Raw genomic sequence first — 13125 nt, forward strand, 5'->3', positions numbered from 1 at the left:
CATAATAGTATTGAAATTAAAAGTTCAATCATAAAATAAATAAATAAATAACTTTCAGTAAATTTATGTTTATGTACATTGGTTAAAAAGCTCATTAAAATGTAAGGAGGAACCTATGTTTTTGTTCCGCATGTCACATTGTTGCCAATGGAAAAGATTGATTGACACAATTCTTTTTTTTGGACCTGTTTCTTCAAGAAGTTTCACCAGAAAGCTTTAAGCCTGGTTTTCTGAGAAAAGCTGTATAAGTTATCTTTATTCCTCTGGAGTTTATGCGGCCAATTTATTTGTGTAAACCTTTATATTTTTTTTGAGCTAATTTGGGTTTCTGTTTCCCTTCTTAGTTCTGACGGCATTTTTTGGGGCTTTATAAGACGTGTCCACAATAAATGGCTGTTAAAACCAAAAGAACCTTGATTATCTCAAGAGGAGTAACACGTGCAATGTTTGTTTTTAAACCTAATGTGTGTAACGAAACTAGTGAATGTTTTTTTTTTTTTTTTTTATGCACAAACTACAGCAAAAACCAGACTAGATCGGGAAATAAAACGGCGTGCTTGGATGTAAGGAGAGCAGAGACAGAGGAAACTGTATGTAATGCGTATTATTAAGGGTATGCTGATCTGACAGAACACCGGCCAGGCGTCTGTTCGTAGCTGTTGAAAGTAAGAGAGGACCCAGAGAGTCACTAAAAAAGAAAACCAGACATTCCTAATTTAACATTTGAACCAGGCAATTTGAAAAGCTTTTTCTAATTGCTTATTTTAAATAGAATTATTAAAAAAAAAAGACATTATAAAGTGTATTTATTAATCCATTATTAAATACTGGAATTTGAAAATGTATTTTCAAATCCTTTTAAATGGAGATTTAAAAACCAAAATTAATAAATATTATGAATACCTTTCGCGATGACGCCATTAAAAAGGTTATTCCTTACATTTTTCCAGCTTCCGTTTTCTATGTTTACATCCAAAGAGCAAATGTGATTGGTTTAATTATGTTTCCTGATTGTGCAATTAGAAAATGTTTTTCAGACTGGATTTCAAATTGCAAGATTTAAATATTAAATATGAAATCGTTGGTTTTATTTTTGCTGTGACTCTATAGGTCCTCCATATGAAAGTGAATATAAATCGTTTTTTAAAGTTTGTTTACCACAAACTGGAATTACCAAAACATACGATAGAAAGTTTTTCGTCGTCAGGTTTTAACATTTTTAGTTAACAAAGGTTTTTATAAACTGTTTTAGTGAAGTAATTTATTTTCTTTGTGCATAACGATCCATTCCTCTGGGATTTTAAAGCTTGTGGAGTTTAACCCCCGTATATTTATTTATTTTTCACTTAAAGACAGCTCTGCAGAAGCAATCATGGCTCGCATGTAGGTTCTGTCTCCCAGAAAACTCATGGATTAGCTTTTCTAATTGTTTGATTCTCTGCGTCAAGCTGTGAAAGTTCAGATTTCTGATCTCGGATGTCGAGAGGCGTTGCACTTGGCATGTAGAGAAGATGCTTTGACACCCAAAATGCATTTGTTCTGAACATTAACATTGAGATCCTGCACGATTTAAGCCTGACTGCTCTCTTTTTGCCCTCCTCCTATAGATCCACCGACACAAATTTATTTTCAGGCTGATGACAATTATTTTGTCATCAGATGAACCCTTCCCCGATAAGCTGCCGATATTTTTAGGCCTATTCTTAGAGGTGATTGCTTTTTCTTCTTCCACTTACGTGATAAAAAGGACACAATGATAACAAACATTACAAAAGCCTCAAATTAAGCAAACATTAAACATGTAGTAACAACTGAAGCGAAATATTAGCAATAGAAAACAAACGGAGGGAGCAGCAATGCGTGCATTTCCCATCATCTCAAGGCATGGCTGCTGAATGCACCTCTTCGTTTAAGCGCACTCCAACCTTTTCAAAAGGTCAACAAAGAAAATTATCATCAGAAATTCAATAGTAGAATAAAATAAACTTAAATATACTTTAAATCGCTAAAACTACCACCTTAAAATGTAACCATTTTAAGTTTCACTGTTATTCTATTATATTAGATATTTCTATCAATAAATAAGTGCATTAAAAGAGTCTCAAACTGGGTAATTTATTTAGATAAATTTCCACCACAACCCTGCAATGACACTTTACCACCCCTAGGGGGTCAGAATTCTGAGAAAACTTCCAAAAGGAAAAAAGTAAGAACTCTGAGATTAAAGTCAGAATTCAAACTTTTTTCCCATTAAACTGAAATAATATTTCATTTATTTTTTTCCCAGTGGCCCTAATCGTCTTCTGTAGTTTTGTCACAGTCCTTTAGATTCTTATTATTGATTTTAACCCCCAACACTGAAAAAGAAGAGAAGGTAAAATATCCAGAAACACCACAAAACACAAAGCTTTATGTGAAAAATATGTTAAACTGAGCAACACTAAAAAACATGTAAGGTGCCTTAAAGTACGCATTTATACAGAGGCTGTCAAACAGGCTCTTACTAATTAACATGCATATCCAAAGATACAATTAAAACAGTTTTAAGGTTCAGGAACTGTTGCTCAGGGAAACAAGCTCAACCTCATCCTTCACTTTCATCCATATTTCAAGCTGTTTTTACTTCTATCATCATCTTTAACAAGTGATTCACATCCAGCCCTTAAATCTTGACCAGGCATGTGAAAAAAGGTAATTTGAAGGTTTAAATATTAATGATTTCACACTTTCCATCCTGCCATTGCCAGACGTCCACAGCGTGTTTGCACAGTGCCAGAAAAGAAGAGAGGTGTGACTGTCGGTTATAAGGGAAGATTTTCAAAAGCAAGCCACGTCCACTTCATGAATATTGTTTGACCACTGCCTCCAGAAAGACACTTTCATTCTCATCTTCCATTATACTGCAGTTCTAATTACACTGACGTTTTGTTAAACAAAAGGCAGCTCACAGCACATTTATCTTTAAACTGATTCAACTTCCCTTTGGACCAATCTGTGTGCACAAAAGCGTATGCATAATGCACAATTATTACAGCAAACAAATGAATTTTCCTCCACACACACACACACTCACCTGTCCAGCCATTACGGTTCTCCTTGCTAACGTCCGCTCCGTGCTGCAGCAGAACTCTGGCACACTCCAGGTGGCCCAAAGTGACAGCCAGGTGGAGAGGCGTCCGGCCACGAGGGTCCAGAGACTCTAAATCCAGCTAGGTGGAAGGAAGGACAAAGAGGTGGAATGAAAAGGAGAGAAATTATTTCAGACGTGGGAAAATGTCAAGAAAAAAGTTTGATTTATAGTGAAACATTTTGAGAATCTTCTGAAAAAGAGAAATGAGGATAAAAAGAAGAACATTGAGAAGGGTGACAGAACAGACTGAAGGATTAGGTCTACCTTGACACCAAAAAAGCATTTTTTTTCATTTATCTTTAACTTTATATGACCTCTTCTAGTCAAAACAATTTAGGCCAGACTGTTAATTGGATCCACACATAAGCACACATCCTATGAACCTAAAAGAGTCATCACTTGAAAATCTGACTTTTTAATGTTAAAATCTGTGTTTCTGTTAGGGGTGTGGGAAATAATCGTTTTGGTGATATATCGTGATATTCGGCTGCCAAATATAATATCGATCTTTCACTTCTTAGTATCGATTTAAAAAAAAAATGGTTATATAAAACATTGATGGGAAAATGGGCTACCTCTGCACCACCACTCTTGCAGAAAGCGATGTGGAGCCCTTTAACTGTGCGTGCAGCACCAAATCTGTATTTGAGGCAGTCACAGAGGAAGAAAACCCCAAACAACATGGATAATAATACCTAATCAATATTTTCTGATGAAAATATACAGCACTTGCTGTTTTATCTCATCATTTGATTTTGATAGCTGGGGAAAATATGGCAATATATAGTGATACTGCAATATCGTGATAATATCGTATCGTGACCCAAGTATCGCGACATGTATCGAATCACAACACTCATGCCAATACTCACCTCTAGTTGCTGTTGGGCTTCAGTTAAAACCTGCTGGAAAATCTGCAACACGATTATGATCCTCCGACTGGATTAGCATCAATGGCAGAAGGATGCTAATATTACGTTGCTATCACCACACCCGTCTATAATTAACTAAAAGGGTTCATTCTCATCTGCACCAGTCTGTAGGTTTAGCTGCTTGTTAAACTTTTTATCTATTGTAAAATAAAGTGGGTCTGAAAGACCCCCCCGTCTACGTGGCGCCGTATGAGACGACGAAATGCACAAAAAGTAATTAGCAAAAAATTTTATTTTCATTATTTTGTAAACAAATATTTTACATATATAAACATATATTTTAACTATTTTTATGACAAACTTTTCTTTGACATAACATATTTTATCTTGAGATTTAAAACTGAACTTTATACGCAAGGAGTATTAGGCCTAAGCTAGAGATTTTTTTTTCTTCTATTTCGAGAATAAAGTCGCAACATTATGTGAATAAAGTAATATTATTTCTAGAAAAAAGTCATAAAATTACAAAAATAAAGTTGTAATATCACCAGAAAAGTCACAACAAGAATAGTAATAAAATTATGAGAATAGAGTCCTAACATTTAGAGAATAAAGTCGTAACATTACGAGAATAAGGTTGTAATATTACCAGAATGAAGTCATCATACCACAACCCTTTACGGAAAGAAGGCTTTGAGCTCCGACCAGCATATGATGGCCAACCTGAGTCCATTTTGACATCCTGCCCAATTTGATGCTGGTGCTAAAAGATTTCCTTATTTGTCAAACCGATGCTAAAGTATAACTTCACAAGGGGCTCGACATTCCTCATTTTAGGGAAGAAAGTGCTTCTTGTAGGAGTTGTCATAAAATACAACTTGTTTCTCGTAATTTTAGGCCTTTATTCTCTTAATATTATGACATTATTGTCTTAATTTGGCAACTTTATTCTCGTAATTTTACAACTTTATTCTCGTAATGTTATGACTTTATTCGCGTAATGTGACGACTCTATTCTCGTAATTTTACGACTTTATTCTTGTAATGTTACAACTTTATTCTCATAATGTTACAACTTTATTCTCATAATGTTACAACTTTATTCTCGTAATGTTACGACTTTATTCCCGTAATGTTGTGACTTTATTCTCATAATGTTACGAGTTTATTCTCGTAATGTTTGACTTTATTCACGTAATATAACAACTTTATTCTCGTAATATTACAACTTTATTCTCGTAATATTACAACTTTATTCTCCTAATATTACGACTTTATTCTCGTAATATTACAACTCTATTCTCTTAATATTAAAACTTTATTCTCGTAATGTCACGACTCTATTCTCGTAATGTTATGACTTTATTCTCATAATGTTACGACTTTATTCTCATAATTTTACGACTTTATTCTTGTAATGTTATGACTTTATTCTCATAATGTTACGACTTTATTCTTGTAATGTTACGACTTTATTCTTGTAATCTTACGACTTTATTCTCATAATGTTACAACTTTATTCTCGTAATGTTGTGACTTTATTTGCGTAATATTACAACTTTATTCTCGTAATATTACAACTTTATTCTCTTAATATTACGACTTTATTCTCGTAATGTTACGACTCTATTCTCGTAATGTTGTGACTTTATTCACGTAATATTACAACTGTATTCTCGTAATATTACAACTTTATTCTCGTAATATTACGACTTTATTCTCGTAATATTACAACTTTATTCTCTTAATATTAAAACTTTATTCTCGTAATATTACGACTTTATTCTCGTAATATTACAACTTTATTCTCTTAATATTAAAACTTTATTATCGTAATGTCACGACTCTATTCTCGTGATGTTATGACTTTATTCTCATAATGTTACGACTTTATTCTCATAATTTCACGACTTTATTCTTGTAATGTTATGACTTTATTCTCATAATGTTACGACTTTATTCTCGTAATGTTACGACTTTATTCTTGTAATGTTACGACTTTATTCTCATAATGTTACGACTTTATTCTCATGATGTTGTGACTTTATTTGCGTAATATTACAACTTTATTCTCGTAATATTACAACTTTATTCTCTTAATATTACAACTTTATTCTCGTAATATTACGACTTTATTCTCGTAATGTTACAACTCTATTCTCATACTGTTATGACTTTATTCTCATAATGTTACGACTTTATTCTCGTAATGTTACGACTCTATTCTCGTAATGTTATGACTTTATTCTCGAAATAGAAGAAAAAAAAATCTCTAGCCGGACTCTAATACTCCGTTGTAAAATCTGTCTGAAGGGCTAAGGTACAAAAACAGTTTGGGAACACCTGAGTAAGAAACCGGAAAACGACTGTAAACCAACCACTGCAAAATGCTAATTTTGCTAACGCTACATCCACTCAAGTCAAATTCTCATGTGTGCCCTAATGTGGTTAAAAGGATATGTAAATGTGTAAAGGTGACTGAATGACCTCTATTTATTTAATTTTTCTCAAAATTATCAAACATGAAATAAAAGACAATGTAAGAAGAGATATATAAGCGAAATACAAGGTTATGACTCTTTGGCAATATGAGGTTTCTGGAAGCATTTGAACAAGAAACCGTTAGCCGCATTACATTTATGCAAATGTTTCATATCGACGTAACTCTTCCATAGAATTTGATGGAAGATTTGTTGGGTCCATTTTATAATAGTTATATACAGTAGAAGATCACTTCTGATTTTATCAGATTTTTACACAATACTAATAAATCTACTGAAGATATTGATTTGGTGCATCTTCATTTCAGACAAGTGAAAGGATTCAGTCATCATATAATAAGGTTAGCCTTACAAAGTGCTTGACATTTAAGGAAAACCACCTGATATTTTGCCCCCAAATGCCAGTAGTATAACTAACCTCTGCCTTTCAGAAGACTAAAATGTGTTTAGCTAAATATAATAAAGAAAAAAATGTCTTGTGAAACACCCTGGTGTGTCATTTATTTAAATTTTTTTTTTTACCAAAGATTAAAAAACAAAGATGTAAATACTTTTTCCCAAGTTTTTAACCCATAGAAGTTTGTACTAAAATAAAATGAACACATCTTAGTGTGTTTGTTTTCAATAGATAAAAAAAGAAAGCTACCAATTATTAGACAAAACCACAAATGTAAGCATTAAAAAAATTGCTGCTATGGTTTTAGAGAAATGGAAGATGAGATAATTTAAAAACATTTTGCAGTAAATAAACCTTTAAGAAATATTATGATTATGCCAACAAACACTAAGTTCACTTGTGGACATCTCCTTTGTAAAGATTGATGTAGCTGAGATAGACGTAAAGTTACATAAATTTAAAGATTTAGTCATTTTTTTATTCCAAATGTTAAATTTATTTTTTTTAATTGAATCTGAATTTACCCAAAATCTGACACAAAAAAACTAAAATAGCCAATACACAAGACCATGACTCTACTTCTTATTGTCTGATTTTCACAACTGAACCTCCTTTTAAACCACAAAGTCAGTATAATCGAATTATGTCCATTATATATGAGTAATTCCAACCAATTACCAAACATAGAACGACAAATGCTGCCTGTGCAATCTGAAAGTCTCGCTTTCTTATAATCAATTTTCTGTAACTGGGTAAAAAACGGGAAAGTTTTGATGGTGGATAAAGATATTCCGGGAGACGTGGTAGCTGGGTGATCTATTGTAGACTTAGAGTTTGGTGAGGAATAGCTTTGCCCACGTAACATTTATTTAAAGTACGGAAGAGAATTAGGGTCACTGGAAAAAAAAAATTACTGTTTTTAAAATTATATTTCAGTTTAGTATGGGGAAAAAATTCAGAATTCTGAGAAAAAAGTCATAATTCTGAGATTAAAGTCATAATTCTGACAGTTTTTACCATACTAAACTGAAATCAAATTAAAAAATCAGTTAACTTTTTTTTATTTTCCAGTGGCCTTAATCCTCTTCCGTATTAAAGGGACAAATTGTTCTGTTTTTTTTGTGGTTTTTTTTCTCAAGGATGACTGAATTACTGGTTGATTATGACAAAACATTTGTCTGTAATCTGGGAGATGTCTGCCTTAAGCTGGTGGTTTGTTTTTGGAGACACATGCTAATCTTTTGAGTTTTACAGTTATGATATTTTTTTATGGCCTGTTTACTTTCCGATTCATTGGCTTCTGTAGATTAGACTGAGTTTGGGAGCTTGTAGAAATGGCTTACATGAGCTTTAAGCCAAGATTCAGATTTTTCTGTAAATACCACAAATAAATATGTTTAACGAGGGGGACAAACAGCTACGAACCTAGAAAAGATAAAAGTGAAACTCCACCCCATGTACTGATGTGGCTCAAGAGATTAAAAATCCAGAACAGTTACCCCATATAAGGGAAAAGCTCTTTAGGATTCACGGTTTAGGCTCTTGTTCAGCTCAGTCAGTCATATTTCTGTTATCACAATGTATTCAGCAAACAACTATTGCCTAAAGCCTGTGGAAATCCATAAAACAGATTTTTATCCTAGTGTTTTCTCTTCCTTATCATGTACGGTGACTTTAAAATATAATTTTTTTTGTAAGGTAAAAAATTTGACACATTACAATAGTTTCAAAAAATGTTCTGTCATTATTGTGACATATAACATGTAAAGACAAAAAGACCAAACATGTAAAAGCAAAAGAGAGAGAGAGAAAAAAAAAAAGGAACAATAAGGTTTCACAAAAGTGCCAAAAATTAAATACTTTATTTAAAGCCCTTTGATTCATTTCTTGCATCCATTTTTCCTGGATAAGAAAAATGCTACTTCTGTGGAATAAAATGAAAACTACATTTCAACTGTGTCTCTCTAAACCCAATCACGGGTACCAGATCTGCTCGGGGCCCCGCCCGTTCTTATGACTTCAACTTATGGCAAATCCACTCGGACAAACTGTATTGCATCCGTTTCTTAAGGATCTAATCTCTTTTGGAGTTCCAACATATTATTACCTTAATTTGCTATTATTTTACATTTCATTGGCGATCTAAAGTAGCCGAAAGTAGAAAACAATCATTGTGAGTCTTGAAGTAAAGTACTGCCTTCTAAGACAGACTGAGCTCTGCTATTTAACAAGGTGACACAAAAAGTCTCAGTTTATTTTTATTCTTTTTATCAAGATCTGAGGGCATGGAAGCACAAATGGAACATCCTAAAAAATTACTTTCTTAGAGATTTTAGAAAGACAAAGCAACAGTTATTCTACTTGTAGAAAACGAAGGTTGCTGTAGATACAGATTCAAAAGTATTGTAGCTTAATATGGCTAACTGACTGAGCTAAAAGAGGCTAACCTCTATATACAACCATTATATACCAATACACCAATACTGAATAGTACAGCCGAACTCAGGAAAGTATGGATATACTTTAATGTGAAAAGGACATGTTTTTCTTTAAAGCAATGGCCAGTATGAGGAAGCTGGATATTTGTTGGTGAAAGCTACATCCTGGGCAGAGACAGAGAAACTCTGCAGTCATCAATCAGTAACTGCATCCTTCTGTTTCGCTTATTTGCAAGGGAAATAAGGAAGCCTACATGGGATATACACACAAAAAAAAAGATGCTCACAAAAACACACACGCATGCTCGTAAACTGCAATATACTTTGGACTGAAAACTAACTTAATAAAAGGAACATAATACCATGGCTCCAGTGGATGTAAATGGGCAATCTCATTGATATTTCTTGATGTTTAGTTAACAGTTATTTGCTGTGCGGTTCTTCTAAAAGCAAAGAAAAAGAGGAAAATAGGAGGACATTAATCAAAAAATAGAAGAAGCTCCACTGCATAAGATTGTGCCTGTCGGCAATGAATAAAAAAAATACGGTACCTGAGGGAGGGAAAGAGTCGGATGACATAAGTAAACAAAGGATTCGGAAACATAATGAGGGAGTCCCCCAGGAACTGCTGAGACTGGGGAACGGATGGAGGAACACAACAAGTCACTGCTAGAACGAGTCTAAAGGGTCCGCTGTATTAGCAACCATAGGCAAATAAAAACTAAATAGTTTAGGCATTGTGCATGGAAGAAAAGCTCAAATGTGTTGTTCTTTTTTCCCGATCCCCTACCACATACAACACCTGAGTAAAGTCTGAGAGGATCAATTAAAAGCTGTTTTCGGGGCCCTGCTTAACTTCAGCTTGATGTGAGCGGATAACATTGAGGACAGAGATGAAGTGAAAGAAGGAAGCAAATGAAGGAGAGCATAAACAGGAACATATGGCAAGGTGAAAGGAGACGGAAACAAGAGAGAGAGTCGGACAGCTGGGTTTTTTCAGAGGTTTTTGAAGAAGTCAGTTAGGGAAGAGTACGGAGAGTTGGCAGAAAACCGTATCACCCCCATGTCTGAATGTAAGGCAACATTCAGGACTTCATATTCTCATACTATTTATCCCACAGCCTACAACAACAATGAATTATGTTACAAAACAGCTTAAAAAGGCATTGAGAAGTTTAAGCAGCCATGATAAATGGGTCTCTCCTGTGTCATTCAGCGTAGATTAAATTCTTAGTCCTTTTATGAACCTCATTCAACTCAAAGCATCCCAGCAGGATTTGCTGAAGATTTCCCAGACTCCGTCTGGGATTGTCCGTCACTGACAGCCATGTATTTGTTTATGCCTTTATTTGGGTTGAGTTGTCTAACCCGACCATCTCTCCACTGTCAGCTCTCTAACGACCTGTAACCATCGATGAAACAACCCCACACTAGTTAACTTTTTTCTGAAAGATGTTGTGATGGCACCTTTGAGGAAAATCAACATATTCTGTACACTAGCATGTTGCCAGGAGAAGATCAGAACTTCTGCTGCTTCTTCGTCTTGTAACCCCAGATAATCCTCTGCTGTTGCTTCCAAACCCTGGAGCAATCCTCCTCTCAATGTGAGGATGGCCAATACACCTTGAGGGAGTCCCTTCTAAAAACCCAATTATTATCTAACTTTATATAGGCAGACGTAATTGTAATAAAACATGTTGTGTAAACATGCCGATTCGAAAGGAATGAAATTATTGTAATCTGACTGAGAGAGTTGCTTTATGATTGACAATATGATCGCCGTGCATGTAAACGCTCAGCAGGGTCAAGTTCTTCTGAATGAGGACAACTGACCGAGTGCGAGTTGACCTGCCACTTTTCTGCATCTCAGAGGATTACGTACGGTATGTTTACATAAAACAGCCATTTTAATCCAATTCCTTCACTCATTACAGGCATTAATGGCGCCTGTTTGAACTCTTTAAAAACGACACCTGTCCACAGTAGGGGTGGAACAGTTCACAAAATCCACGGTTCGGTTCGGTTCACGGTTTCGTGGTCACGGTTTTCAGCTTGGTTCGGTATATATTGATTGTTAGCCTGACATGTTGGTGGTGTTGCTGTTAGCATAAACAAAACGTGTTGCACAATGCTTGCACACTGTTTTTATCCATAACTTTCTTTCCGCCGTCATCGTAGGTCACTCTAAATGCAAAGTGGTCCCATACAGCAGACCTATAAAGTGCTGTTGGCGTGTCTTCCAACTCCTGTTCTTTCCCACTCGCCATACCCACACAATTCTCCACAACAACTGATTTTTTTCTGCTACACCCAGCTACGCTGCTTCACTTCTTCTTCTTGTTTACTACTGGTGGTTGGCTTTGGTCGCAGTACCGCCACCTTCTGCTCTGGAGTGTACACGCTTCGCCTATGAGAAAGGGGAGCAGCGCATGAACCGAACGCAACACACGCAAATCAAACCGAGACAGTCGAACCGAACGGTTCGGACGGTTTTCATAAACCGTTCCATCCCTAGTCCACAGACTGTAAAGGGCTGGTTATCCTCCCGCAGCAGTGTGTTGCAGGGGGCTTGTCACAGGTATGACGCAGATATTTTTTATTTATGCCCAATTTTGAAGCATAGTCTGCGCTATGTTTTTCAACATCACAACGCAAGAGGTAGCTGTGGGTCTAGATACGTCCAAGGCAGTGAAGAAGTGGCGACAAGTTTGTGCGACAACGGAGGGACATGAGGGTGAAAAAGAGCGGGGATCCAGGTGGAAAAAGGGTCCCAGCGTTCTCGCGCACCTCGCTCTTCTAGCTGGTCCATCTTCACGAGTCGTTTTCCACAACAGCGGTCATACAAACAAAACAAGCCGGTGAGGTACAAAACAGGAAATACACATAGTGTAGAGCGGATTTAGCTTTGACCAATCAGAGGCCTCCTGTCTGCGGCACTGTCTGCGGTCACCTACAATTTTGCGTTAACTGTGACACACATACGGCGGCAACCTTGTTTCTGAGCATAAACCAGCCTTAACAGTTAAGCTCCAAACTCAACCATTGCCAAAATGAAAGAGCAGCTGAAGGACACCATGAAAGCAGACCTGCAAATGGCTGGGAAAACGTCATCCAGTGGGGTCAAAACAATCATGAGAATGGTGAGCAGAAGTCACAGAACTACATAGAGGAACCAGATGAATGACTTGCAGAGATCTGGGTTAAGTAACAAAGGTTATCATCAGTAACACGCTACACCCAGGAGGCCATTAGATCCTACAGGGCCATGCGAGGTGTCCCCCATTTTAAGACTCTACATGACCAGGCTCGTCTAAAGTTAGCCAGAGAGCAGATGGGTGATCCAGAAGAGGATTGAAGAACATCATGTGGTCAGATTAAACCAAAATATAAGTTTTTGCCACAAACTCAACTTGTTATAGTTGTACAGTAACTTGATGTTTATTGCAGTAGGAATAATGATGTGTTGCATTTCAAGGTCACCACACCCACTATTAAGCATGGAGGTGCTTAAAAGTTTAGGGGTTATTTTTCTGCAAAGGAGACAGGATTACTGACCAAAGTTAAGAGAAGAATGAAGAGAGCCACGTATGGTGAGATTTTGAGCAGAAACCTTAATTTGGTGACAGCATAGAAGATGGAAAGGGACTGGTTTTCCAGAATGACAATGATCTCAAACACAATGATCAGGCTACAATGGAGTGGCACCATAAAAAAACATTTCAAGGTCCTGGCTTGGCTCAGCCAGTCTCCAGACCTCAACCTTATAAAACATTTGTGGAAATAATTG

The 13125-nt window shown here is 35.9% G+C and overlaps 1 protein-coding gene across 1 annotated transcript in view; it reads right to left on the bottom strand.

The window, feature by feature from the left end:
* The window catches only part of ankrd13b (ankyrin repeat domain 13B), a 93731-nt gene that overhangs the window by 54333 nt on the left and 26273 nt on the right, over positions 1–13125 (bottom strand). The window contains exon 2 of the mRNA XM_038290490.1: positions 3074–3209. Within this exon, the coding sequence (XP_038146418.1) occupies positions 3074–3209 (136 nt within the window). The remainder of the gene's footprint in view (positions 1–3073; positions 3210–13125) is intronic.

Source organism: Cyprinodon tularosa, unplaced genomic scaffold (genome assembly GCF_016077235.1).
Source record: "Cyprinodon tularosa strain WSP-4 unplaced genomic scaffold, ASM1607723v1 ctg282, whole genome shotgun sequence".
NCBI classification, from domain to species: Eukaryota; Metazoa; Chordata; class Actinopteri; order Cyprinodontiformes; family Cyprinodontidae; genus Cyprinodon; species Cyprinodon tularosa.